Source organism: Alosa alosa, chromosome 1 (genome assembly GCF_017589495.1).
Source record: "Alosa alosa isolate M-15738 ecotype Scorff River chromosome 1, AALO_Geno_1.1, whole genome shotgun sequence".
Taxonomy (NCBI): Eukaryota; Metazoa; Chordata; class Actinopteri; order Clupeiformes; family Clupeidae; genus Alosa; species Alosa alosa.
In genome coordinates, this window is record NC_063189.1 from 23,308,467 (window position 1) to 23,335,816 (window position 27,350).

A 27,350-nucleotide genomic window follows, 5' to 3' on the forward strand; every position below is an offset into this window, starting at 1 on the left:
CCGTTTTTGGAAAGCTAAATGTTGACAGGTATGAAGTAGTACTACCACTAGGGAGTGCTGCAATACTGTTGGCCAGTAAGCCAACTATCAAATTTAGACAGCCATAACCTGAGTTGAATTCAAGATTTTGAGTCAGGCCTGTGTTTAACACTAGCAACATTCGACTGAGGGCCATAACCTCATGCATTAGAAGGATTTGCAAGGATTTTGCATGTGGCAAGAGATGGGACTGGACAGTTCTGGGAGTTATGATTAGTCCAGATCATGTTCACAAGAATAGTATGCAAGTCTGAAGTAGTAAGGTTACTCCTTAAATTTATCCAAACTCCCTACAATGACATAAGTAAACTATATGACGCACCACAATGGTCTGGATTTTGTGGGATACTCTGTGATTGGTCTATTCATAGACACCCAACGTAACTTCAATAACGTTGGTCCATTAGGCTACTGTAAGCAGTATTGAGTGCTCTGTCCATGACAAGTAGCCTAACGTTTAGCGACCCTGAGATGCATTCAAGAAGAGGTAGCCTACAACACGACGAGTGGACATCATTTCATATTTCACTACTAGGTCGATATTTGCCAAAGGTTTTCTTCATGCCATCTGAAATATTGTGGATTTAATTCGCACAATGGCAAGGAAATCCGAAGTACTTTCGTCTTATTACGGTAAATTGTCTGAACTGTGGATAGCATTTTACAAAGCCTATACGACTTTGAGCCAATAGTCACTCAATTGATTATTGACTCACATGTTGTTTCACGTGTTTCAGACTTTAATGATTGTTTCTAATGCTTATTATTAATGTTTAGGTATATTTTACTAGTCAGGCTATTTCTGATCATGAAAGTTCCAATTAGGCAATTGGAACAATTAGGCTATTTGACAGGCTATTTGAAGATGACCGAGACGTAGACTGAACTACACATTTTTTCTTATGCATAGGACTTTGAACATAAAAAGCTATATCAGACTTCTGCTGTGAGGATAAAGCACAGTGGACTTGTAACTTAGCCTATAAGGAGTTACAAGGCGAAAACAGCATTTATAACTAGGCATCGTCTCCTATTGGAATGATGACTCGATACCCACACTTTTTTTTTTTCAATAGGCTACCTCTATACCAGCGCCTAATGTCATTCCAGGCTATTCACAAGTGATGTAGGCAATTCTGTCTTTCCCTTTTGGTTTAAAATGGTGCTGAATATCAGTAGTGGTGGTTTTGCTTAATCTATCAATGGTCTCTTTCATCTCTCTCTCTTTACACACATTCCATCAAATGGTGTGGTCTATCATCCCGAAGACCTTTGTTGGCTTTGGTGTAGGGGTCTTTGTTTTTTCCAGTGCTTAGGTTGAGTCATCCACTCTATGCTGCATTGGTCCTAAAACCCACTTGATGGAAGTGTGGACTTTGCAGCCTGGTGTTTATGGTGTCAGGACACCATGAATTTTAGTCTACCAAGAGTGTGGAAAGATGTATCAACATGTAAACTCAAATTAACAAACAAGAAAATCATGGACCGTTCTAAATCTTAAAAGGATCTTATAAATGGTGCAGAAAATTATTAATAGATAACAGATCATAATAAGATTTCATGTTTTGTTTGTACACTACCATTCAAAAGTTTGGGGTCACTTAGGAATGTCATTCACTTAGAAATTTTCATCATTAATGTTGTAAATGGCTTGTAGAAAGAAATGGCTGATCTTTAATGCAATATCTACATTGCCCATTATCAGAAACCATTCATCTCCCAAGCCACATTCTGTTTACTAATCTGATAGCCTATCAATTTTAAAATTCTTGAGTTCATTCTTCCAACTTTGCATTTTCAGCCCTTCACAACAGCTGTGTGCACTGGATTTCATTTTTAGGGGGCTGAAGTGAGTCGGCATAGTTAGTTAGTTTCCTGCCGTTATCACTGCTGACATAGGGGCCAGTCTCAGACCTGGTTTAGACCTTATGTCTCACCATTCAAGAACAGGTTACCTTGCACTGGCCTGTCCCAGAGACAGAGGGTGTTCACAAAACAGAGGGTTGCTGCCTTGTTGCATCACTTCTGTAATAGACAGGTGTCTTGTAAGCCTAATAACTTTCAAGTGACTGAGTGAAATTGAGTGAAATTGAGTCTTGTGAAAACGTTGGTTCAGAGCAACCTAAAATAACATTTATGGTACTGTATGACAACGGTGCAAGAATGTCAGGTTAGCTTATTTAAGTTAACATGCTATCGTTAGATCGCTAGACCCCAACCTTAAGTGTTGTTAAACACATCAATTGTTGGTTTATAGTGTTATCAGACACAGTGTCTGTTTAAAAAGCTGTCCCTTGAAGTTCCACACCCTGTGTGAAGAGTTTGATTGCAAGAACAGATTTCCTTCATTTTGTTGAATTTAGAAATGTCATAAATCATTATTTTTTATTTTGTTTTCCATGTAATATCAGCCTATTTGACATATTTCTACTTCAGTACAGTTCAACACAACAGCAGTTTTGTTTATATTATACCTGAAATACAATAAAACATGATTTTGTAATACCCTGAAAATGGAGATGTCTGTTTTTGAATTGAACTCTTCATACTGTGTATATATACAATCATGTGGCAGCATATTTCAAACAACACCAGCAGATGTTTTGGATAGGAAGAGTAAAATAGTTTTTTTTATTATTATTAAATATTCACATCCAGTTGTCATCGACAATGTGCACTAAGCAATATCTCTATGATATAAGGAATTCATTTAAACTAGCACTACAAATCATCCTCAAGAAGGAAGATACAGAAAGGATGAATGTGGTTGGCTGCACCGACAACATTATGTTGGCGTAGCTATATACTTATTCTGGTGGAAATGAAAAACACTGACAAGGAAGGCAAGGTCAAGAAAGAAAGGAAAGTATCTGACAGCAGTACATGATGAACCTATATGCCTTGTTTGCTCATAATTGGGTGTAATAAAGGAGTATATCATCAAACAACAATCTGATGAATGCAGAAAAATGATAATAAGCATGAGAATGACCGAAATCACCAATAATTGAGGCAGTTTTGAAGGCCGCTGTGGGAAATCCATATAGCACAAGGAACTTTTCATCTGTATATCTGTAATAGAGAGAGGAGCAAGGCACGTCCAACATAAGTTGATATTAAGACAAAAGGAGGAGCACAGCACTAAGAGGGCGCTCATTGGTGAGGATTAAGCAAAGAGCATTTGCAGAGTGGGGGAGAGTGTGGTAATCTGCACTCTGCAAAATAAGCCATTCTTTGTAAGCAATTTGTCATTGTCAGAAACCCACAAGACTGTTGGACAAAGACCAAGAATGCCAAAACGTTTGTAAACCCTGTTTGTAGGTGAAGTCCAAGTTTGCTTTCCAATACATCTGGTATTGAATAAATTCCTTCTCATGGTCCTCTAGCTGTCCTGTCAGTGTGTGCATTCAAAAAGCCCATTCACACACACTCCTGGCTATTGCAAATCAATGTGAAGTAAACAGTGGACCAAGCCATTAGCAGTTCTGGTCAGTCAACACCAGTGTTGGGTCAGATTACTTTGACATGTAATCCATTACTGAGTACAGACTACGCACCAATTTTTGTAATCAGTAACGTAATCCATTGGATTGCAAAAATACTGTAACATAATCTGAATACTTTTGGATTACTTCAAAATAAAATACTCAAAAATGAAATACCTTGAATAAAAAAGACACTGTCAAATTTTTTCCCACCAATATTCTTTGTCATTTTCACTTTAAAGCAACACAATGTACTTTTTTTACCTTAAAAATAATGCCATCAAGCTCATTTTAATACACTGACTTAAAATACATATGGCAAATAGCATGTCTGACATTTCCAATGCACGCCCAGCATTATGTAATGTTATTCTCATGGGTAGGAACATAACCCTTTTTGTCTGTTTCAGACAAATTGATAGAGTGAAAAGTGTATAGAAAAGGCTCTTGCCTCTGTGTGTATTGGGGGTGCAAGATGGCCTACTTGATAGAGAAAATACTGGCATTGTGTTTTGCAACATTCAGTGTGCATTCACTCCAAATTGGATCCATCTTAATTTTCCGACTATTAACTACACTGTATGCTGTAAAGCTGTGTTATTTATTGAAAGCCATTAAAAATGTAATCATCTTCGACAATGTAACTATAATCTGATTACAATTTTTTAAATGTAATCTGGTCTGATTATGGTTACTTGTTTTTTGTAATCTGATTATGTAATTCAGATTAATCAGTTACTACCCAACCCTGGTCAACACTGTGTTGGGTGCACAGATATGTGTGTGTGTGTGTGTGTGGGAGGGTGGTCATATTGAGAGCTCAAATATAGACAACCTGTTGTCAGAATCACAGGCTGTTTTTTTAAAACTAGTCACCCTCTTTCTTATCACTACTTTACTTATTCATTTGGCTAATGATTTGATAAAGTGCCTTACTCAAGGGCACAACAGTGGCAGCCAGGATTCAAACCCACAACTTTTTTCTGGCTATACTGCATGCTAGCCCAGCACTTTGAATAATCTTTGGTTTCAGGTAGTGATCTGCCAAGGAAGTTTAGGGTTGTTTTAAATGGATAGGAATTGAATATCCTAACCCATGACTTAGGCCTTATGTTTATTTTATTATTTTAACCCTTTCTTCAAATATGATCACCATTGTGACTCTATGTACAGGGTTCTCACATTCATGGAAATACTGGGAAAAAATCATGGAATTCAGTACATTAATTGACAGTTTTTGTAAAGTCATGAGATTTCGTCAAACATGTGACTAATGAAATGGTGGCGTAGATTGGAGGATGTTTTCCTGTGAGTTATCTACCGTATATGATAAGTGATGGTGCGAGAGGAAGGTAGACTGGCTGGGTGTGTCTTATTTTGAACAACCAGTATTGAATATGCTATTGTTACTGCATATCCTGCTGTGAAGCAAAGCTAATAAAATCCCTTTGTACAAATAATAACATTTAGACAACATTGCATCCTCTTGGTTTCAGACAGTTGGCCCTTGCCTGGAGAAGAGGCATGGTGAAAAAACATGTCAAGAGAAATTAAACAACAATTAAACATAGCCTACCAGAACAGACAGCAGGCAAGGAAAACTATTACCTCTGTGGCTGATATTTGAATATACTCTCTCTTCATAGGTGAACCACGCAAATTTGACTCAACATTCAGAGGTCCAATTCACAACAGGTATGTATAACTGTTAAAGTAAGATGAAATCCTGTTTATTCATTCTTCCAGTGAGGTATTATGTTATAACATGATTACATCCCTGGACAATAGAATTCTTCATCTTGTCCTGTAACAGAAGGTAATTTCCTTGTTCCCTCAAGTTTGTGTGTTCCCTCAAGTTTGTGTGCAATGTTTCTCAACAGAGTGGCTCTTTTCTCCAAACACTAATTAAAATGTAATACTGAACTTTTGACAATTGAAAAATCCTTTTTGCAAAAGGTTCCTGGAATAGTGGATAGTTCTTTAGGTTGCCTGGATTTATTTGTGGGCACAACATCAACTAAGAAATAACAAAATATTAAATATAAAAGTGTGATATGACCCACTGTTTTGTGTCCCCTTGACTCAAGTTGTCCTCATAGTATATGTTGTAGAAAATTAATCTTCTGTTCATAGTCATCCATTTCACTGTGTCCATTTTCAACATTAACACAATTACCTTTATGCTTATTAATTTAGTAGATTGTGTGAATGTGAAACTACTTAGAGTAAAACTTTCTAGGAAACAGTCTGGCACTTTAATATGTCCATCTGCTGTCTTGACATTAAATAACCATATTTAATAACCATTCCATAGCCTTCTATTTGGTTTCCTAAATATACCGAAAACACGAAAAAACTAAACTATACTGGGCTAGGATTCCAGCTTCAGGTTTTGCTATGATCATCACGCTGGAGGAATACGTGTTGAAACATCCTCTAAGTATTAGCCCTTGTCAGTTAGGTAAGAGATCGGTCAAAAGATGCTGGTTAAAGTCTGCTAGTTACTGCTGGGAACAGTTAGCAACGTATGTGTCCTGCTGCTCAGACCAGACGAGGCAGCAAATAGCAGCAACAGTGGGTCAACATAGTGAATGTAGTATGTTGAATATGAAAGTCATCAGACAGTTAAAGATGTAACTCTGCCTGACTCTGTATCTTTCATTGTAATATCCATGTAAGCAGAGGTATCAAAGTTGAATAAAAATATGTAATTGTTGTAATAGAACCAGGGCTATGTAGAATGTGTTTAGTTTACTTCTGGAGAACACTGAGGATTCTACTGACAAGATAGCCTAAGTTTTAATTGGCTTACATGTTAATCAAACCTTTCTAAATCCCTTCGTGGCCTGTAGTCGCTATATATAGTTCCTTGGTCTTGAAGGTGTTATTGCTGAAGGGATTAACCTCACTGTATGTTTGTTGTACTGTATACAGTTGGTTCGATTCATTCACACACAACACTCAAGTATATTTATAACTTGAAAACAGTTCAGATAAATGGGCCCTCTGGCTTGTTTTAAATGTAAAGCAGTGTGCAACACTCATGTTGACCTTGAGCATGATGTAACCACAGTTGTACAGTATGTCAAGCTAATTCAGATATCCTCAGATGCAAGGGGAGAACGTCTCTGTGGGAACAGGGAGGGGAAGAAGAAAGGACATTGCTATGATACAAATCTTTGTAAAAATTATTTGTTGACAAAATGATAAAATCAATGGCATACTTATCAGTCAGCGAAGAAGGCCTCTTGGGACTGTTGTGAAGGGCTTTGTTTTCCTATCTGATTTTTAAAGACCTTTAGGCATTAAGATGCATGCCATGTTGAATCCATTTTGTCCACCATTTTCTCAGCTGTGGTCTTATTGAAGATCCAGCACATGTTCTGAATGTGTATGGTAAAAAAAAAAATGGAAATCTTTTTTAAATGTATAATCTTAACAGTCTCTCAGTCTTCTTACTGAAAAAAACTAATGTAAAATCTGAGAGAATCTGATCATATTTTGTCACATTTAGTTTTCATTACTGTGGCTATTATCATACATTGCTCAGTAAACTCAGTCTCTGTGACATTCAAATGCATAGTGTTTATTTTAAGGGTATAATAAAAGTTCCTTGAACATATTCTTGATGAGCACAATGATGCATGCAATACAGCATGTAGGGGTCTGCTCTTTTTGGATGTTTCTCAATATTATCCATTGTATGATTTTTCTGCCTTTTATGTCTCTAACCCTCTAGAAGCTGCACAGATGTGCTTTGCTGTGTGATCTTCATGATTGTTATCATTGGCTACATTGTGCTTGGAAGTGTGGGTAAGTGAGTATAATTGTACCTCACATCATGAATTTTCCCATTTTCTAGTAAACAGTAGTGCAGTGCAGCACATACATCAGTAGGGGGGGCAAGGCAACTGGTGATATTAATGAAATGACAAAGAGTAGGTGGGTGTATTGGAGTTGTGCTTAATATAATGCCAATATAATGCGCATAAAAAAGGGTTGTAATTATATTTTATCCAATCATAAACTATCATCCTATCATCCCATAATAAAAGGCTTTTATCCCTTCCACCTCCTCAGTTTCAACTTGCAACAAGCAACACGATGAAACACTCTATTCATGGGTTTCATCAGCTCCCTTTCCACAGGTGTATAAAATCAAGCATCTTGATTATCAATGCAGACTGCATGGTGCTTGATTAATACACCTGTGGAAAGGGACCTGATGAAACCCATGAATAGGCCAGTTCAGGAACTTTGAGTGACTACAACTATAGCACTAATTATGCACCACCAACTCCTCTGATATTCTCTCTCTCTCTCTCGCTCTCTCTCCATTGAGATCATTTTGATATAACTCAAATTGTGGTGTAACTACTAGTTAAAGGTGTGGGATATAATTAACAAGAAAAAAACAAGACAACCTGTGTGTGTGTGTGTGTGTGTGTGTGTGTGAGAGAGAGAGAGAGAGAGAGGGAGGCAGAAAGAGGGAGACATCTGCTGCTGGTTGGGAACATTTTAGAGGTAGAAACCCAGTTACACCAGACACGGCTGGTTGAGAACATTTCAGGGGTAAAAGCCCAGTTATACCAAACACAGCTGATTGAGCTGGATAAATATTTGATGGCTCCTACCATTCCATCAGGCGATGCACTCTACACCTACAACTGCACCAAGAACCAGTATTGGTACCAGATAGCCAGATAGCATTCTTTTAGCGGAACAGTAACTGCATTTCACATATTGACATTCAGATAGAACACTGAGGCTGTCTTCATGTGTGTGTGTGTGTGTGTCATATCTACTGTTATAAATTCTAACATTAAATATATGATATTTTCACTCTGTTCCAAGGTAAAACAATTGTATTTGCCTCTTTGCTCATCCCAACCTTAGCTTATTTAATCAGGTAGTCTGTGATACATATCCTTCTCCCTGAAAGATTCCATTCCTGTGACAAAGTTTTTTCTAATGAACTTACATTTTCGCGTCTCATACAAGATTAAGCAGACTCAGATCATAGTGGGGGCCTGTTTCATACGGGTTAAAACATTGCATCCTCATATTGTAGTATGATCTCACTCTTGAGGGAATAGGACTGTGACCAGGGGAGTCTAATGGTTTCAGAGATGGTGGTGTTGGTGGCAGCATGATGATGTCATCCAACCATCCCCCTATTATACAGGGGGAAAAAAATTCCCCACTCAGGTCCAGACCAAAAAGGTGAAATCATTGATGAAATCATCTACTCAAGCTCTCATTGGTTCACTTGATCATGCCCTCATTTCAAGGCATATGGCTACTACTCTCTTATAGCCTGTCTATGGAGATAATGATAAAATATTAAAGGGCTTAGGTGGGGATCACATTGGCCAGGGGCCAGCGGCAGCGTCAAGTGTAACACAAAGCTCAGACCATAATAAGTTCTATCTCGTTCCTAAGCAACACAAACGGTTTCGGTTTGTCAATTGAATACGCTAGCATTGCGCTTTGAAAGTTGAACCAAGTTCAACGCTCAGCTTTTTCAATGCTAGCGCTATGCGTTCCGCTGCCAAACCATAGAACAATAGGACACCTGCCGCTTGCCGCTGGTCAGTGTGGCCCCCGCCTTACTGTTCATCTTCAGTAGGCCTATAGTTGGTCATTTCGCTTATGGGTTAATTTCCCACTCGGAAATAAAAGAAATGTCAATAAAATGATTTCTTTATAGTTGTTTTACTAGCTTGTGTAATAGGCTACGAGTTGGTTTCTTTAATGCCTCTGCTCTTGTTTTGTCTGTCTCACCACAGCCTGGTTTCACGGAGACCCGAGGAAAGTGATATACCCCACAGACAGCGTGGGACAGTTTTGTGGACAGAAGGGGACTGCTAACGAGTAAGGAGAAATATGATTTGGTCACCGTGTGAACTCACCCGAATTTTAAATCTTCACACAATGTGAAAATTTCTTCTGTATCCTGTGTATGCTGAAATTTGTGTATATGTTTTGGTTATGTACATTCCTTAATCAAACCTTCTCAAATCCTTCTCAAATCACCAAACATGACCATCCTCGCTCAAACTGTTAATCAAAAATCCATAAGTGAATGGATAAAAATCCATGTGATGTCATATCGCAACATTAAAAAGGTGGACCCAGAGGAACTCACTTCTCTAATTGCCACTTATCCCTCCCCTGCTTTTAATACTTCATTGGGGGATTTAGTTGACCACTATAATGCCTGCATGTCTACAGCACTTGACAGACTTGCTCCTATGAAGACGCGAACTGTTTCATTTGTGCACTCTGCTCCTTGGTTTACACCTGAACTTCGGCATATGAAATCCTTGGGCCGACGCCTGGAGCGGCTGTCAAAAAAGACTGGTCTTAATGTACACAAAGACATGTATTCTGAACACCTGCATCAGTATAAAAACGCACTCTGTGTTGCAAAAACATCATACTATGCAAAGATAATCAGTGAAGGACAAGGAAACACCAGGGCTCTCTTTTCTACTGTTAATGGTCTCCTTAAGCCACCTGATAACATCACCCACCAGGAACTCTCTGATGAACGCTGCTCCGCCTTCCTGAACTTTTTCAATACCAAAATTGAGGCAATCCACCAACGATTAGAATGTTCCATTTCTCAGTTGAAACAATCATACTCACTGAGCACTCTGGGCTCACCTTCCATCAATGAACTCCATGAATTCAGTCTCTCTGCTGAAAATACCATCTGTGGCCTCATCAAAAAGTGCAATTCCACCTGTCAGCTGGACCCTCTTCCAACAAGCCTGGTTAAGAGCTGCCTGCCATCTATTGCTCCGATGATTACATCAATATTTCACACCTCTCTTCTCTCTGGCACTGTACCACTATCCTTTAAAACTGCTATTGTCAGACCAACACTGAAAAAACTTGGATTGGATTCTGACAACTTCAACAATTACAGGCCTATTTCCAACTTGCCTTTTCTCTCCAAAGTTCTTGAGAAGATAGTGGCAACTCAACTCCAGGATCACCTGAAGGACAATGACCTCTTCGAGCCATTCCAGTCTGGATTTCGTCCTATGCACAGTACTGAAACGGCCATGATTAAGATTACTAATGACCTCCTCTGTGCAGCTGATGATGGACTTATTTCCATTCTGATTCTCCTTGATCTCAGTGCAGCCTTTGACACCATCTCCCACCATCTTCTCCTGAACGTTTAGCCAATATCGGAGTAAGGGGGCAGCGCTCACCAGTGGTTCACCTCCTATCTCTCTGGAAGGACACAGTTTGTACAAATACAGAGTTGCAAGTCTGAGAGCAGTGTTGTGACAAGAGGGGTACCCCAGGGGTCTGTGTTGGGCCCTCTGTTGTTTATTATCTACCTCCTCCCACTTGGCACTATCCTCAGACAACATGGTGTTCAATTTCACTGCTATGCTGACGACACCCCAGCTCTACTTATCTACAAAACCTACTGCCACTCTTCCTCCAGCTGCAATTACTGCCTGCCTGCATGACATAAACTTGTGGATGACACAAAACTACCTGAAGCTGAATAGCAGTAAGACTGAGCTCTTAGTGGTTGGCTCCAAATCAGCTCTTGCTAAGATGGAACCTTTCACCCTTTGTATAGATGGCAGCACCATCCCTTGCTCCAACCAGGTCAAGAGCCTTGGTGTCATACTGGACAACACACTTTCATTTAGTGCACATAAACAGTATGTCTCGGTGCTTTTTTCCATCTAAGGAACATTGCACGGCTTAAGCCCAGCCCACCCAGCAGAGTGCAGAAGTCCTTGTAAATGCGTATGTGACATCGCTACTTGACTACTGTAATTCCATCTTGTCCGAATGCCTAACAAGCTACTCCATCGGGGTCCAACTAATTCAGAATTCTGCAGCAAGGATTATTATAGGCTCCAAATCCACTAGTCATGTAACACCATTACTGATGCAACTGCACTGGCTTCCAGTTGCCTACAGAATACATTTCAAAGTCCTACTCCTGGCATACAAGGCCCTACACAATTATACCCCCACCTACCTCACTGACCTCCTAGAAGTCTACACTCCTGCCCGCTCACTGAGATCCTCCTCAGCAGGCCTACTGCATGTCCCTAATGTGAACCTCAGCACCCAGGGAGAGAGGGCTTTCAGCTACATAGCCCCCAAGCTGTGGAATTCACTGCCAGACTACATGAGACAATGTGACTCAATTACTGACTTTAAAAGCACACTTAAAAAATTTTTTTTTTAGATGACTATAATTTTACAACCTTTTTGTTTTTGTTTATTTGTGAAGTGACCTTGGGTGACATGAAAGGCGCTCTAAATAAAATGTATTATTATTATTATTATAAGTGTGTGGGTATGATTACTTCTTTTGCTCTGGACATTTTTTTGTTATAGCAGAATTGTATTAGATTTTCTGCAGTCACAGTTCAGTCAGAGAAATAATATGATTAATCATAATTAGTCAAATGATTGGATCAGCTCTCTGTCACCATGCACATCATACTAAGCCCTGTAGATCGAGTGAGAAACTATGGGCACTTCACTATTCACGCATGCTTATTCTGACACCTGCTGGCGGGAGTCACTTAGCAAAAAGCCTTGTCTAGCCTGTACCTTTTTGTGTGTGTATTTGTGTGTATGTTTGGATCTGTATGAGTATTCTTGGACTGCATGGGTTTAGGTGGCAACGTGTGTATATATTTGCATCTGTATGGTGTTATGTTATCTTTAGCAAATACCCACTCCAATAGTTAAATCAATACCAGTAGTAATGCTAACATCAGTATGACCCTGTCTATATCTTTTCTATACCATTTCTATATTACTGTGTTTTTATTTCATTGTAATGAGCCATACTTATAGTAAATGTAATCAGAATTATCAACAGGCTCTCTCTTATCTTTCTAGAAAGAAAGCCATTCTGTTCTATTTCAACATACTGAAATGTGCCAGCCCTGCTGTTCTTATAAACCTCCAGTGCCCCACTACACAGGTGAGCAGAACATCCTCCTGAAATCTGTTCTTTTTTATCCTTTTAATCACAGCTGATTTCTAATCTCATTCAGTTAATGTATTATTGTTTATTGTGTTTATTTGTGTTTGGTAGACATTTTCCATATGTGTACTATTAGACCTATGTAGAACTATAGTAGTTAGACCACGTTTTAGTCTCCTAACTAGGCTACATCTGTTAGCATGCCTTTTGATGTAGTTGACCACATTTTAGTCTCCTAACTAGGCTGCTGTAAGACAATAATATGTGTTATATGAAAATATATTCCAAGTACTGCTGTGTTATTATTATATGTGTTTACTGTTTACATATATATATATATATATATATATATATATATATATATATATATATATATATATATTACAAATATACTGCAATATATGTTAGTGTTTGTGTGGATTATTATTTATTATTTGTCTGGTAATATTTCCATTCTCTTCTCTAGATGTGTGTATCTAAATGTCCAGACAGATTTGCAACCTTTGCAGACATGCAGATTCGGCACCAACTTGATCATAACCACTGGGAATACTACAGACAATTCTGTAAGCCAGGATTCAACAACCCCAGAAAGGTGTAATAGATGAGAGAACATTTTTGTCAGATATATTTAACACTTCTCTTTAACCCTATCCTATCATCACTTTCAGTAGAGATGTTCAAATAGTCCAATCTGACATATGTATTCCCTATTTCCCCCTCAGGCTGTGGCCCATGTATTGCGTGATGAGGACTGTCCATCAATGATAGTACCAAGCAGACCATGCAAGTACACAGAACAAACAAAACACTGAGCAAAAAGCTAAGCAAAAAGCAACATCCAGTGACATTATGTTTATGCCATGGTTGTGTTCTTTTGAACACTCTCACAGCCGGGATACACCAGGTGCGAAATGGAAGCATTCTGTTTGTGGAGCAGAAAAATAGTTTTAGAAGACTGCTCTAATTTTTTCAAATGTATATGCCATTATCACATCTGGTCAGTTCCATTGATTATAGTGAAAGCTAATTGTTGCAGCATACCCTTCACGAACAGAATGCTTCTATTGCGTACCTGCTGTTGCCTGCCTGTTACACACACATGTAGGGAAATGATGTGTACGTCATAATTGTGACTCATTCAATGGTTTAATTTAAAAGTATATGTAATGCCTAGTGTGGAGCTTTGTGAAATCCACTCACATAAAACAATGTGATGTGTAGTTCTACAGCGCTGCTTTCCAGACTTCATCACCCGCAATGGAACGCTAACAGTTGCCAATAGGACTGCCTTCCCAGACTCCCTGGATACAGCAAGGACCGCGACAGAACTGAAAGATGCAGCTAAGTGTGTTCACCTGAAAGAAAAAAAATATTGATCAATTAACTGTCCAAAAACTTGTTTGGCTTCATTTGTACACTGTTTTGGATAAACAAACCCAAATATACCCTTAATGGACTTGCGTACTCGCTCTCTCTCTCAGTCATTCTGACTGTAGGGCACCATAGCTCTCTCTTTCAGTCATTCTATAACTCTCTTCTGCAGTGGGCTTACCAATCTACTTGATGGCAAAGACATGGGGGCGAAAATTGTTGAGGACTATGCCAGATCCTGGTGCTGGATTTTAATGTAAGACACATTATTTGTACAACTGTGTTTTAGAATTAATGTTTTGTTTCACAGTCTAATAAACAATATGCAATATATTCTAATAGTTGTATTACATAGCACCTCCCTAGTCCCCCATCCCCTAATCCTGCAACTGCTCTGTTATGCTATTTTTGCATATCAGTATTGGAAATCCACATCAGCTGTAGCTGAGACACTCTTTGTGTTGCAGTACCAGACATAATGAATTAAATAAATGTGTACATTTTTGTGAACTTTTTGTGGAATCTACATGTGGGTTAACTGTGCTATATTTTAACAGAGGTCTGGTCATAGCTCTGGTGGTCAGCCTGATCTTCATTCTGTTGCTGCGATTCACTGCCAGCATCTTACTCTGGTTCGTCATCATCAGTGTCATCACAATGGTGGCTTATGGTGTGTATTGGTGTTGACTAGTTTATGTACAGAATTCATCAGAATAGACTGGTGTATGTGATCATTGATTTTGTCTCTGTTTTCAAAGGCATCTGGCACTGTTACAGAGAATTCTCCCTGCTAAGAAATACTCCTGGAGCAGATGTAACCATCACAGACATTGGCTTTCACACAGATCTCCATGTCTATCTACGACTCAGTCAGACCTGGCTTGTTTTCTGTGAGTGAATATACATATTAGAACAGCTTTAACTTTGCTTAGCTTTGCTTTAAATTCGCTGTTCAGAGATAACCATTATGCCATTTTGTGTACATTACATTTGAAGAATTCCTGACTGTATTTCTCAAATCATTTTGCGTGATTTGGCGTTGAAAGACACAATTTTCATGTTGTGTGTCCTTAGATCTTAGGAGTGTGATCTAATTTTGTTCTAAAAGCAAAATGATTTCAGGAAGTGTGTGGACACACATAAATGTTTTGGAAACCTTTTTCATTTAACAGCTGCACAGCAGGTAAATCGTGTCTTTGATTCTCTTAGTGATATCCCTGGGTGTAATTGAATTCTTCATCGTTGTGACGCTGATCTCCCTGCGGAACAGGGTTCGGATCGCCATCGCCCTGCTCCAGGAGGGCAGCAAGTAAGCGGGCTTCACTTTACATTCCTGTCTGGTTTTCAGTTGTCTTTGACTTATTGTTTATTTTCACACACTTTTTCAATATCTGAAGTTGTATACTAAATGACAAATTAATTATGGAATGGGCATATCTATTAATATGTCCGTGTCCATTTGTTTGTAGGGCAATCAGCTATGTCATGTCCTCCCTCTTCTACCCCATTGTCACATTCTGTCTGCTGGCAGTGTGTATGGCCTACTGGGCTGTGACTGCTGTGTATCCTTCACCAATCATAACCGAGCCTCGTTCATTATCCACAGATATACTTGTAAATCACTACTGGTTACACTGAGTAAATACACAACTAGAGTAAAGTTGTATAAGTGTGCATTCTCTGTTCTCTCTGTAGTGTTCTGTACCTGATTGTTTCATTTCAATATTTTGTTGTTTATGTCTGTTTATGATTGTGTTACAAATAATAGGCACAGATAAACCTCACTGAAAAGCTTATTCTAGTTTTTTTTAAATCAATTTTAATAAACAAATTAAACAAATTTGCACAATTTCCATTAGATATTCCTTAGTATGTTTCTTTCAACACTGGAATACTACATTCTTCCATACCACAAAATATGTGGCACCCTATTTCAGCATGTCATTTATATATCTGTTTTAGAGCTTGTAATATTATAGATGCTGTGCCCTCCACGTTTATTGGCACCCCTGGAAAAGCTTATATAGGGTAGAATTACTGCCCTGAATTATCCTGTGGTTTGTTGACATATTATCATGTATTGTATTATTTCATGTTCGCTAAACTTTTGATCCCTTTTAATGTTGTTGTCAGTTGACTCCATTCAACTGCACCTGTGACTAAATGATACTGTTCAGTTGTGGGCATCGTTGCCTGATGAAGGCAATGCTTAGTAAATTACCCTGCACTTTCTGCGTACTGATAAAGGCGGGGGCGCTAATTACACTTTCTTTATACATCTGCCCCTAAACGTGGGTCATGACTGAATCATTCAGCAGGTCAATGATCCAAAATCTATGTATGTCCAGATCAACGCCAAAATGGTTTATTACTGAACACAAAATCAAGTTTCTCCGATCTTAACTCCATACAAAACCAGTGTGGTGATCTTAAAAGGTGAATGCTCGAAAGAGGGTCTAGGAATCTAACCTGACTCTCGCCAGATGAATTTCGCTCCGCCTAGCTCCGCTCATCCATCTGGGACCAATCCATTGGAGTGTTGCTTCAGAAGGCTGGGCCTAATCAAAAGCTAGTGAGTGAAGCTAGGCGGAGCTAAGCAGAACGAAATTCATCTGGCGAGAGTCAGGTTACTAGGAATCTGGACAAGAGGGAGATATTCTGTAAACATGAATGCCCTTAAATCCCCTGCTTTGTATTCAATATTATGAAATTGTATAGGCAAAGACTAGCAGCTCCTTTATTAGCAAGTGGGGGCTTTACAAATAATTAAACACTGGGGTGCCAACAGTTGTGGCATGTGTTTTTTGTTAAAAAATATTTAAATAACTTTTTTCTTCTCAAAATAAATGTTCTTCCCTTCAATGATGTTTTTTTCATTGTTTCCATTGTGCAACTAATATAAAACACCCAAAGATGATTTTGTATGTACCTCTTTTTGCTCATCTTAACCAGGGGTGCCTATAAATGTGGAGGGCGCTGTACATGCTATGTGTATGAGTTAGTATTTCTATCTCTGTGAATATCCTTAATTTGTTTGTCACAGCTTTTTAGCCTCATCTGCAGAACCAGTCTACAAAGTGATGTCATCTCACCCTAATTGTTCGTATGCTAATCGTACTTGTGACCCAGAGGTTAGTCCTTTCCTTGTTACTTGTATATGAAAAAGCTTACTAAAACAATCGACTGCAAGTCCGTACTAGAAGTGTCCAATGTGTTGCATTATTTTACCTTCTCTTTGACAGACCTTCAACAGTACCAACATTACTCAGTTATGCCCTGGCTCCCAGTGCACATTTGCCTTCTATGGAGGAGAGAATTTGTACCATCGCTATATCTTTGTCCTGCAGCTGAGTAATCTTCTGATCTTCTTGTGGCTGGTAAACTTCACTGTGGCCTTGGGTCAGTGCACCATTGCTGGTGCCTTTGCCTCATACTACTGGGCCCAGAGAAAGCCTGCAGACATCCCCTCTTGCCCAGTTTTCTTCTCTTTTGCCAGGGCTATAAGGTAAAGTAAAGATGCTTTGTTCCATCTCTGTTATTCTCATAGAGAGTTTGATCTGAAAATCTAAATCTAAATCTAAATCTGATTACGCAATGTTGAAAATACATGTTTTAGCTCTGACAACCATAGAATGAATCATTGAATGTTTGTTTTTGTGGCTGTCTGTGTAATGGCTGCAGGTATCATACAGGGTCACTTGCATTTGGCTCCCTCATCTTAGCTGTGGTTCAGTTTGTTCGTGTGATACTGGAATATCTGGAACAGAGACTGAAGGGTGAGTTATGACTGTCAGTTCCCAAACTTTTACCAATGTCCTTGTCCCACTGTTATTGAGATGTTTCGCTGCCAAACCAACCTACAGCCTCACCACAATGGCAAAGAGCCAGGCTCCTTGGTAAGGCAGTCAGAGTGCATACTCAACCGTAGTGACGGCACTTTGTCACGTCATTCTGTTTTTATTTATATTTAACACAGTGTCCCAACTTTTTTGGAACGAGCGTCATGTTTCTGACTATTCTTGCATCTGCCTCTTCCCAGGAGCCAACAACATGGTGGCCCATTTCTTGCTGTGTTGCCTTAAATGCTGTTTCTGGTGCCTGGAACGCTTCCTCCATTTCATGAACCGCAATGCTTACATCATGGTGTGTTTACAAACAGAAGCTTGTGCTAAGTTTTGTGGCATATTAATGTGTTTACTGATCACAAGCATAAAAGCATTACACAGAGCCCTTAGGAATTTCAACATTAATTGTCAGCATTGCCACTGCTCCTTAAACAACTGTAATTTAATGTAATTTGTTGTAGTAATCTTTGAAGATCATAACCAAAGTTTTCTCTCTAGATGGCAATATATGGAACAAATTTCTGCACTTCAGCACGTGACGCTTTCTACCTATTGATGAGAAATGTGGTGAGGTAAGCCTGGGAGGAGACATTCCCGTCACACCGCCATAGGAATAACGCTGAGTGGTGATGTGGTGTCTTATGTCTCATGTCTCATTCAGTTAGAATTCTCAGGCATATCATCTCTGTGCAGGGTAGCAGTATTAGACCGAGTGACCGACTTTCTTCTCTTCTTGGGAAAGATTTTAATTGCAGGGAGTGTGGGTGAGTTTCTTCCTCAAATGCCATTCATTTTCCTGATTATTTACTCTGTGCTTTTGATAAACCTCCTTGTCTTTTCCTGCATTAGCGGACTCTATAATGACATAAATCTGTAGCATAATGATGTTTCTCTTTCTGCAATAGGTGCCATTGCTCTCCTTTTCTTCACACATAAAATACCCATCATTCAAGAAGAAGTGCCAGTCTTGAATTATTACTGGATACCTCTGTTGGTAATGCTATACCTGTGTATATACTCTCAAATAATTGTATCTTTCGCCATTGATTTTGTTATACATATACACACACACAGTAGTGGTGCTCTCTGTTCTCTTTCTATAACAGACAGTGATATTTGGCTCCTACTTGATTGCTAATGGATTCTTCAGTGTCTATGGAATGTGTGTGGACACCCTGTTCCTCTGTTTCTGTGAGTCATGTTCATTAACACATCATGCACAACTCCATGTTACTGCCTGGATTAGACTGCCAGTTAATCCTATTTGCATCTGATAAATGCAATATAGTTTCTTCAGTCAAGAGTTTCATGCAGTACATTTCATGCGGCACACATTCAGTTCCGTTTTCTACACCAAAACTATGTATGAATAAAGTTAAATCCTGACCACATACATCCTGCAAGTTTACAATACCAATTACTTTCATTTTGTGATAGACTGATTACAGACATGATAGACTGCATGATTTTGGCCATCCTCATTCTGCTTTACTTTCCTCATTCACCCATGTTTTAACCTGTTCTTCCTCTTCACAATCTGTTTCCCTCTGCGCACGCTTCCTGTAGGCGAAGACTTAGAGCGTCATGATGGGACGACAGATAAGCCTTTCTTTATGTCCCCTGAGCTCCACAGAATTCTGGGAAATCCTCAGTACAGTCCTCAGAAATTCAAAGAATAGTTTCTACTTCTGATGCTTCTACTCACACAGCACTGAAAGAACAGCACTGCGTCACTCCACTGCAACTCTGGTACTATTATGAGACTGAAATGAGAGAGAGGATATTGCCTGCTGGATCCAGAGCACTATGGACTATACTTTTCTTGCATTCACAGAAAAGTATTTCTCACTAGTAGCTGATGCCTTACTTCATGACATTTGATGGCAACAAGGTTTCACCATCAGCCCCTAGTTGATTATTTCACGTTTATTAATAATATTCATAAAAATATTGTAGACTTAAGATCGCAATAGCATGAACAAAAGTGTTTCGATGTTAGTGTGTGTTCAGGTAGACTGTGGGTTCATCTTTCAAAAAGTTTTGCATTTAACACAACAGGATTCACCCAGACTAACAGTAATTACAGTCTCACAATCATTTATTCAGGATAAAGAATTATTCCCAAAGAAATGTCTCTGGTATCTGTATTTTAATTACTGCATTTACTAGTGTAAATGTTGCATATGTTGGAATTCAACTAATTGATTTGGTAAATATATATTTTTATATACATTGTGTTAATAGATTGTTTTTTGTAATTTGGTGTTTCCCTGCCAAGATGTGTTTACAGTACAATGAATGACATTACAAACATATGAATGAACAATATGAATGGTGTCAGTGTTCACATTAAGCTCATAGGGTATGCACATAGCCTGTGGATTCTATAATGTGCAGACACAGTTGCATCTTTGCCACTAGAATCTTCTAAATACTGAGCAATTTTTGAACTTTTGTTTACAATATACAGTAAATGTGAAATGTGAAAGTATAATAGCACTGCGTTAAACCCTTGGAGTACTGCAATTTTATGTCATAATTTACTCTTTTTTTGTGTGGATGTATTTTTATTTTTGTGACCATTTTTCCCTAATAAAAAAAAATGGCTCTAAATGCCTTTAAATCTATTGAATTAATTCCCATAAGATATAATTAATGTCAATGTTGCCAGGATAGCATGTAGGTAGGTTAGGTTGGTAGGATGGCATGTGTGTGATTCATCTTTGGAAATGTTCATCTTTTGGAAATGTGCTCATTACACATCCTGGGAAAGGCTCAGAGAAATTTTCCGCAGGTTACATTTTAACTTATGGCTACCAGGATGTAAAGAGACTTTAGACTTACAATTCAGTATTGGGTCTGTATACTGATAGGAATGTTTGCCATTAATGGATATGCATATATTGTCTTCATGCCAGTACTAGACCTGGAGAGGAATGATGGCTGTCAAGCACAACCCCTCTCCAGCTGCAGCTCTCTCAGGAGGATCCTCCGTAAGCACAAGAAGAAGAGGGATGGGAAGACCTCTGCATGAAGGACAACTCTAACCTGGTTCTTCAACATGAACATGGGATCACACATTTTAAAACTAATATTGGATAGAAGTCTTGGGTGAGCTATAATTATTCTTAATTCAATATGCTCTCTTATGTGTCATTACGCAAAAGGCTTTTTAAATAAGATATGTTTTGTTGCAGAATGTTGTTTGCATGTGATTTCATTTTATGATCTGTAGCCATACATTTGACTATTTCATGTGATTTCATGATTTCATTTCATGATCTGTAGCCATACATTTGACTACAAGCATTTAGGAAATGTTTCAAAAATCATGGTGCAAAAAACTTTTCCGATGTCTTAGGCTGTATTGTGACTGATTTTGGTAATGCCTACAATTTCAAAAATGCAAAAATAAAAAGGGAACCAATTTACTTTTTTATGCCAAATGCAGTAGACATGTGTTCCAGTAATTGTGGCACACATATGACATGGTAAATGATAAATCTGAGAAAAGCCAGTAGGCCCTATTGGTTATTAATTTCCCATCATCAGCTAATAATGCAACATTGTGATCCTAGACTGATGGATATGCTGCTTGTACACCTTAGCTCACACATTTGTAATAATGAATCATTGACAATTGTGTTATAGTTGTTGCACTGATTAACTCTACTTACATCACAGCTTTCCTATGGATTTCCACAATATTATATCTAGTAAATGTAATTTTTACCTTTTTTATATAAATAAACATTTTTCTTGACAGCTAGGCTACTCTCTCTCTCTCCCTGTGTTACCATCACATGTATTCATACATCTGCCAGTGCCATGCAGTGCATTCACAATGTGATGAATGATTACCCCCATGTCATGTGCATCACTGATTAGAGTAGAAGACTGGGATATGAGTCCAAAGCATGCTTCACTGTACTGTCTCAATACAGTCAGGACCTTTCTAAAACGTCATGCTCTCCCTAAGCTATAGCCATGGATTTTGCCTTGCAGTGCTCACATAAATACCATTTTACCCACTGTTTTAATGGTAGATTCATGCGTAATGGGTTGAGATTAGACGGGTTATTTGTAGCCTAGCCTGCCCTGTCTGTCAAAAGACATCATTTCCCAGCTACCCTGGTCTCCATTTAAACAGGAAGTTGACTAGACGACGAGAGTTGGCGAATGTCTCTAGAAGGGGGCAGCTGGTAGTAGCTTAAATACATAAGAACAGGTGAAGCTATTTAAAAGAATATATATATTATTATATGGAATTATAATTTTGGGAGTATAATAGATTAGTCCAAATCTACGTTACATGCGTAATACTTCCGCTGCGTCTGGGTTCATTTGAAGAGTCCATGTAAAATAGCCTACGTGAAATTGGCGAGAAATCTTTCAAACTTCGTTTGCAATACAATTGTTGTAGGCTACTTAAACATGACTACAGTGAAGCTAATGCGAGCCATTCGAGTTGCAGAGTTTGGTGGGCCATCTGTTTTGAAACTTTATTCTGATATACCCGCACCATCTCCTGGACAGAAACAGGTAACCGGGTCAAACTAGGAAAAAAAGTTGGACATTTGTTGTCTGCAAAGTGCATTGCTATTGAGATTGCATCCTCAAATGTGAGATAGCCTTTGATAGGGAAAAAAGCCTCTTTGGGCTCCAGTTGCTCAATTTCCTTGGCTTTGAACACTAACAGCTTCAGCTGTTTGTTGTATATTTGTATCATTTTTGCTGCATTTTAATCACACCTGTCAATATTTTAGAATGCAGAGTTGCATGGAAAATCAATAACCGCTCCAGGTATTTTCCTTGTGCATGCATTTTTAAGGCACAGCTTATCAACAATAATTTTTCATACATTACATTACATTTCATTCATTCATAGTAATTGTAAGTGTATAACTATTGAAATATATTCTTACATTGAACTGCCATGGCCTGTGACAGCATACCTGGTCAGATGAAAACAGCCCCAAATAAACCAATTCTTTCAGGTATTAATTCGGATTTATGCCTGTGGAGTGAACCCAGTAGAAACTTACATTCGGTCTGGATCCTATGCGCGAAAGCCAGCGCTTCCGTATACCCCTGGATCAGATGTTTCTGGAGTTATAGAGGCTGTTGGGGATGGAGTTCAGTTTCTTCAGGTACATATACAGTATATTGTTTCTTCCTCTCAAGTCATAACTGAATCATACCCATTCTTATGCACATATTTTGTTTTCAATTTGCAGTATCCAGCTGTAGTGGTAATATTGTAGTAGTAGCATAACAAAAATGCATATATGCAGATGACATAGCATATGACAAAAATGTCCAGGTTGTAGGCGCAATCTGGATTCTACACATGACCATTTGTGCCGGTAACCCTGGAAAACCACATTAGTGTCCATTTACCCTTAGTGATGTCTCCCCCCACTGATTTGACACCTGGCACAGTGGTCTGTCCCCCCAAACTTAAATTGAAATAGAATTGTTATTTTTGGGTGTAGAAACTTTTTCCAGATAAACATAAGCCTCAAGTGGTGGGCATGGTGGAGCAGAGTTACCGTCACTGACTGACCATTGGTCGACCGGGTTTGATTCCCACCGCTGCAAGTCTGTGTCGTTTTGGATAAAAGCATCTGCTAAATATCAGTCAATGTTAACTTTGGGTGGGCAGCCATGGCCTACTGGTTAGGGCTTCGGGCTTGAAACCGATGGGTTGCTGGTTCGATCCCTAACCAGTAGGAAAAATGTGGACGGGGGAAGTGGTTGAGCACTGCTCTCCCATGCCCACATCCACGGCTGAAGTGCCCTTGAGCAAGGTACCTAATCCCTCACTGCTCCCCGAGCGCCACTGTAGCAGGCAGCTCACTGCTCCGGGTTAATGTGTGCCTCACCTCACTGTGTGTTCACTAATTCAAGGATGGGATAAATGCAGAGACCAAATTCCTTGTATGCGCAAGTATACTTGGCTATAAACCTGATTTTTTTAAAATAAAAAGCGTATGCACATAAGAATTGTTTAATATTATCTACATGATTTTGGTATTCCATGTTAGAACAATATTGTTAATATCTGACCAATTCAGTAAGAAAACCAACATTGAGTATGCCAACACCAACCAACTCAGACTTCTATGGAGGTGGTTTAGTGATATAAGTTTGGAGTTTGAGTGCATGTCAGCATGGTTATATGGGGAAGTGGCTGCCACACTGAATCCCACGTTAGTAGTGCTATTGTGATGGACAAGGTCAGAAGTGCCATAAACAGTTTATGTGAGGTTCATATTTTCATATGACATAGTTAGTAAATAGATCAATAATTAATTTCTCCGCCATGCCCACAACTCTTTATGTAGACAGGTGACCGTGTCTTTGCCACAGCCACTGAAACTGGAGGCTATGCTGAGTATGCGGTCGCATCTGAAGATGCTGTCCATCGACTCCCTGACTCCTTAGATTTCTGCCAGGGGGCAGCCATTGGAGTCCCTTATTTCACTGCTTATCGTGCCCTCTTTCACAAGTAAGGCGCAAGTATTTCCAAAGCATTTTGAACCCTGTAGTACAATCGATGTTGATACTAAAATAAGATGTAGGGAAGAATAGTGAAAGTTGTCACTGTGGTGATTTCTCCAAATTAAGCAATATGCCCCAAGAGGCCATATATTCCAGTGATTTTAAAACAGCTAAGGGCCGTTGTTTGGCACAATGCGAAGCAGAGTGCACTGGAACCTACGGCCTTGTGGGGCTTATTGCTTCTCTAAAATGGTTACTATATACACCTGGCAAGATTTCATAAAATAAAGGCACAGCAATGAGAATTTTAATGATTTATGCACAGATAATCATTCCTCTGCCAAGAAATATATCTATTTTTCTCAGAATGGCTACCAAGCAACGTCGAGACACAGCAACACATTTTAACACATTTATTTAATAATGTTTAATTAAGTGATACATTATTTGAACATCCCTCCATTGACAGAGAAATACTAGTGCAGGAAGGGAAGAGTGACATTCAAATGAGTTGACGGTCATATTAAAAATTAAGAGTCACTCAGCAACCATAAGAAATTGTGCAGTGGTTTCTTATTTTTTTCCAGAGCTGTAGATTTATCATTGTTGGCAGGCATGATACTATTTCTTTAAAATAAATTATTGTTTGTGTTCAGTTGAGGTACTGAGTTCAGTTAAAGACTTAAAAACAATCTACATTCATGATTAATTATTTGTTGTTATTGGCTTGACAATCCAAAACAATTGTCCATCTCTCTTCCTGCATGGGAGCATAGTTATTTGTTTTCAATCACAGTGTGTGTTTTTAAAACACTGTACTTTTTCTCCAACAGGGCTCATGCAAAAGCTGGGGAGACTGCTCTAATCCATGGAGCCAGTGGTGGAGTAAGAATGACTTGGATTGCTGTGCTTGTGTAATTCTGTAATTTGGAGAAAGTGATGTGTTTTGATCGTTTGGTCTTTTGGTTTCTGGTATTCCTTTGTCAGGTGGGTATAGCGGCTTGTCAGCTTGCGCGTGCTTTTGGGCTGAAGGTACTTGGTACAGCTGGAACTGTGGAGGGAATGGAACTGGTGCTGAAAAATGGAGCCCATCAAGCCTTTAATCACAGAGAAAATGACTATGTCTCCAAAATAAAGGTTTGGGTTTGACTGCATTGGGCTCTATTTTGACAATCTAAAGCACATGGTCAGTGGCGAAAAGCTTAAATACATTTAGGGGTGTGTCCAGTTCACATTTGTGGTGGTTTTGTTATCAAATGTCGGGCGCATTGTTCAAAATGGTTGTTCTTCTGTTTCTTAATCAGTCATGGGTGTGTTTTGGGCGTAACATCCTTTCAACCAATGAGAGTGACATTTGTCATTCCCTTTAACAGCAAGCAGCGCAACTTCAAACAGCGCATCGGTATTTTGCCAGTCGGCGGCGCATTTGAAGGATTCTGCTTGCATGCAAGACCGTGTAAAATCACCGTGTGATTTTTGGATCATGCGCCAGACCACACCTTCTGCCACACCTCTGGGCGGCGCAAGGCTTAATAAAAGTGAAGCGTATGGTGCAAAATCTGCCACTGACTGGGTGTAAGATAAGAATAAGCTTTGTGTCAGACTTTTCACCGCGTTTCTGATCATCAAAATGGAGCCCATTATGTTTTGAGTCAGATGTTGAGAACATTCATGAACCAAGTCAAAGACAAAGTCTATTCGAACAAAGTCTATTCATTTTAGGCAACATCTGTTTGTTCAGTCATTTGCTGGACTTTGGTGCACAGATCATCAATAGTATGTTGATATTCAAACTGTGTAATGAAACAATCTGATATGCATAAAAGGCAAAAGCTAAATATACAAAATATACAAAATAATGTAACAATTAATACTTTAACCTGTTACATTTTAGGAAGCCACCAATGGGCAGGGTGTAAATGTGATTGTAGAGATGCTGTCTAATGTCAATCTCGACAACGATCTACAGATGTTGTCCTACGGTGGTCGAGTAACTGTGAGTGACTGACCTTCTTTCAACTCTTATTGGTGCTTTTGACAAGCTTATTTGTGGTTTTGACATAAACTGGGTACTACATATGGTTCACCCTAGAATGATCTTTGCAGATTGTTGGCTGTAGGGGTCCTATTGAGATCAACCCCCGAGATACCATGATCAAAGAATCCAGTATCATTGGAGTGGCATTATTCTTTGCAACTCAAGTAAGATGCCTCTAACATGTCATGTCCATGTCATAAAAACAATGAAATTGCTTGCCATCAAATTGAATGAATAATGTTACGGTTACGCTTATGGTTTTTCCATAGTTACTACTTAACTACTATAGAAACCAGACTAAAAGGGACATTCAAATGGCGTATTCAGTGTTTCAGTAAGAGTTTCTACTCAGACCCAAAAGTGGTGAGAGCTGTCTGTGAGGCAGGCTCTCTCCACACCATTAAGACCCCTCTGACCTGTGGGGTTACTAGTAGGCCTCCCTCTTTAGCTTTGCCCAGGTACTGTAACGTAAACATGCACTCAGCCCTGTAAACGCTTACTCATAAGCTGTGTGTGTTTTTGCTCCCTCCATTCCAGGAGGAGACAGCTGAATGCGCCGCTGCTCTCTTTGCGGGAATGGAGGCGGGCTGGCTCAGACCTGTTGTTGGGCCTAAGTACCCTCTTGAGAAAGCATCTCTGGCCCATGAGGACATAATCAACAGCCCTGGCGCAGCAGGAAAAATGGTCCTTATGATGTGACTGCAGAAAATGACACAAAATGTCACCTGAGGACTTTTTCATTTTGATTTCATTTTAATTACATATTACATCAATAGCATTACAGTTTCATGATTACACAATGTAGCTCTTTAAGCAGTAATCTACACTTTACATGAGATGATACCTAAGAGGTATAGCCTAGATTATCACTTTGACATTTTCAGTATTATAATGACATTTGCGACAATAAATATTTTTTTGTGGGTGTGCTGGTTATAAAGAATTGATTCAATGATATGTAACATCAGTAGTGTAAGGAGAATACATTTCTGGAAACCAATGGGTAACTAACTTTGACTGATTAAAGACCAGGGCCCACTTCCCCGATAACGACGGAGACACGCTCTTAAGAGGTTTTT

The 27,350-nt window shown here is 39.0% G+C and overlaps 2 protein-coding genes across 6 annotated transcripts; both read left to right on the plus strand.

The window, feature by feature from the left end:
- The first annotated feature begins 462 nt into the window (after nucleotides 1–462).
- slc44a5a (solute carrier family 44 member 5a) lies at nucleotides 463–21,441 on the plus strand. Of its 4 annotated transcripts, none has more exons than XM_048264378.1 (22): nucleotides 463–672; nucleotides 5,171–5,219; nucleotides 7,264–7,337; nucleotides 9,314–9,398; nucleotides 12,423–12,507; nucleotides 12,977–13,105; nucleotides 13,236–13,296; nucleotides 13,735–13,858; nucleotides 14,057–14,140; nucleotides 14,442–14,554; nucleotides 14,643–14,774; nucleotides 15,094–15,193; nucleotides 15,354–15,446; nucleotides 16,928–17,015; nucleotides 17,127–17,389; nucleotides 17,566–17,660; nucleotides 17,924–18,027; nucleotides 18,228–18,301; nucleotides 18,423–18,493; nucleotides 18,635–18,723; nucleotides 18,836–18,920; nucleotides 19,296–21,441. In XM_048264378.1, the coding sequence occupies exons 1-22, from the start codon at nucleotides 636–638 to the stop codon at nucleotides 19,406–19,408; spliced, it is 2,148 nt and encodes a 715-aa protein (XP_048120335.1). In that variant the 5' UTR covers nucleotides 463–635; the 3' UTR covers nucleotides 19,409–21,441. The 4 variants fall into 4 exon arrangements, 3 of the variants coding, with proteins under 3 accessions (XP_048120335.1, XP_048120358.1, XP_048120348.1); XM_048264401.1 differs by having other exon boundaries at nucleotides 20,648–21,441; XR_007195844.1 differs by lacking the exon at nucleotides 19,296–21,441 and having other exon boundaries at nucleotides 18,428–18,493; nucleotides 18,836–18,917.
- A 460-nt stretch (nucleotides 21,442–21,901) lies between these two features.
- cryz (crystallin, zeta (quinone reductase)) lies at nucleotides 21,902–27,196 on the plus strand. 2 transcript variants are annotated; one of them, XM_048253008.1, is made up of 9 exons: nucleotides 21,902–22,271; nucleotides 22,496–22,532; nucleotides 22,727–22,879; nucleotides 24,102–24,240; nucleotides 25,067–25,118; nucleotides 25,221–25,370; nucleotides 26,128–26,229; nucleotides 26,340–26,435; nucleotides 26,809–27,196. In XM_048253008.1, the coding sequence occupies exons 1-9, from the start codon at nucleotides 22,164–22,166 to the stop codon at nucleotides 26,968–26,970; spliced, it is 999 nt and encodes a 332-aa protein (XP_048108965.1). In that variant the 5' UTR covers nucleotides 21,902–22,163; the 3' UTR covers nucleotides 26,971–27,196. The 2 variants fall into 2 exon arrangements, with proteins under 2 accessions (XP_048108965.1, XP_048108975.1); XM_048253018.1 differs by lacking the exon at nucleotides 22,496–22,532 and having other exon boundaries at nucleotides 24,077–24,240.
- The last annotated feature ends 154 nt before the right edge of the window (nucleotides 27,197–27,350 follow it).

Coding starts and splice junctions, on each gene's coding strand:
- cryz (XM_048253008.1), top strand. CDS start 22,164: ATGACTACAGTGAAGCTAATGCGAGCCATTCGAGTTGCAGAGTTTGGT. Junction 25,371..26,127: donor ACTATGTCTCCAAAATAAAG/GTTTGGGTTTGA, acceptor GTTACATTTTAG/GAAGCCACCAATGGGCAGGG. Junction 26,230..26,339: donor CCTACGGTGGTCGAGTAACT/GTGAGTGACTGA, acceptor TGATCTTTGCAG/ATTGTTGGCTGTAGGGGTCC.
- slc44a5a (XM_048264401.1), top strand. CDS start 636: ATGGCAAGGAAATCCGAAGTACTTTCGTCTTATTACG. Junction 14,775..15,093: donor TCAGACCTGGCTTGTTTTCT/GTGAGTGAATAT, acceptor TGATTCTCTTAG/TGATATCCCTGGGTGTAATT. Junction 18,724..18,835: donor ATTACTGGATACCTCTGTTG/GTAATGCTATAC, acceptor TTTCTATAACAG/ACAGTGATATTTGGCTCCTA.